The 1,365-nt window shown below is 38.8% G+C and overlaps 1 protein-coding gene across 1 annotated transcript in view; it reads right to left on the reverse strand.

Annotated features, from left to right (window-relative positions):
• Positions 1-11: 11 nt before the first annotated feature.
• LOC118337351 (transformer-2 protein homolog alpha-like) overlaps positions 12-1,365 on the reverse strand; it is a 4,828-nt gene continuing 3,474 nt past the window's right edge. Inside the window, exons 6-8 of the mRNA XM_035674324.1 lie at positions 1,202-1,354; positions 940-1,010; positions 12-801 (exon numbers count right to left, since the gene is read on the reverse strand). Of these exons, the coding sequence (XP_035530217.1) occupies positions 791-801; positions 940-1,010; positions 1,202-1,354 (235 nt within the window). The 3' untranslated portion in view covers positions 12-790. The remainder of the gene's footprint in view (positions 802-939; positions 1,011-1,201; positions 1,355-1,365) is intronic.

Raw genomic sequence — 1,365 nt, forward strand, 5'->3', positions numbered from 1 at the left:
CATTCGTAGAGTAAAAGCAGTAATGTTTTTATTTCTGTCAAGAAAAAACAAAAATTCCAAACATTTGATGGGACTTCGTGGTACAATACCTGCAGCATTGCTGCCTCTAAAACCATGGAACAATGTGATCATTACAGTATACTACACATTGTTACCAAACAGAGCAAAATGACCCAAGTAATTTTTTATTGCTTATTTACAACCTAGAGTATTTATCCACCAGAAAAAGAAAAAAAAAAAAAAGACAGAATTGAAAAAGAAACATTTAAAACATTTCAAAAGAGTAAACTAGGATCTGAACAGTTTAAGAAACTAACTACATATGAACAGCAAAACAAGAAGTTGTAATATAACTGGCACAAAGAATCCTGCTCATATAAAAACAAGTCTGTCGAGCCAAGCCAGTCCCAAACAGGTTTGTTAGCTGTCACAAGGATACCCAAAAATTACTTCACAGATTTTAATAAAAAAAATTAGGGCAGAAATAAGCAGATGAACAAGTGATAGGTTTTTGGTGCAGACCCCGAGAATAGCTCCCCTCCATTTGAACACATTTTCTGCCATTTAAAACTTTTGGCAGAACATTCACACGATTCTTCCTAGACATTCGATAATAACCGATCTTCTACTGAAACTGTGGTTCTCCGACAAACTGCGTGTTATGACCATCTTTTCAAACCTTTAATACATAAACAAGTCCAGAATTCCAATTACATACATAATATCCAGTCAAAAAAAGAAAAGCATCCAAGCAATAACACTGAATTTGTCATGTTTCTTCTCTCGCTGCTCAGTAGTGACCTGTGAAAAAAAAATGACAGGGTAAGATTTTAGTGACAAAAGTATGTGTGAAGGTTATATAATGTTTATTTCATATAAAGTTTCAAAAAGCCAATAATCTAATGTCTATCTTATGATAGAAACATTGTGTGAACATACGTGGTGAGTAGGACCGTGATCGGGATCGTGAGCGGTACCCTCTGCTATAATAAGGAGACGGAGATCTGCGTCTGTTGGGGGGACAAAAACACAACACTTTAGCATGTTACACATAAGTTAAGATCACTCAATTAACGAGATTCATTTGAGTCCTAAAATCTGGACAGTATCAGTAGACTACTCCATTCTGAAATTAATCAATAGTCTCTCACTACCAGTAGTCATGGGAGAAAGAAACAGGCAACCAGACAAAGGTACCCACCTGTACGATCTGTATTCTCTGTCGTCATAGCGATCATAGTCACGTTCATACCCTCTGTCATAGCCCCTGTCGTAGCCCCTGTCGTAGTCCCTTGAGGTGCGCCGCGATGAACCACCGCTACTGCTACCGCCGCCGCCACCACCGCCGCCACCGCCGCCGCCACC

Source organism: Morone saxatilis, unplaced genomic scaffold (assembly GCF_004916995.1).
Source record: "Morone saxatilis isolate NCDOM2014 unplaced genomic scaffold, NCSU_SB_2.0 Contig3, whole genome shotgun sequence".
NCBI classification, from domain to species: Eukaryota; Metazoa; Chordata; class Actinopteri; family Moronidae; genus Morone; species Morone saxatilis.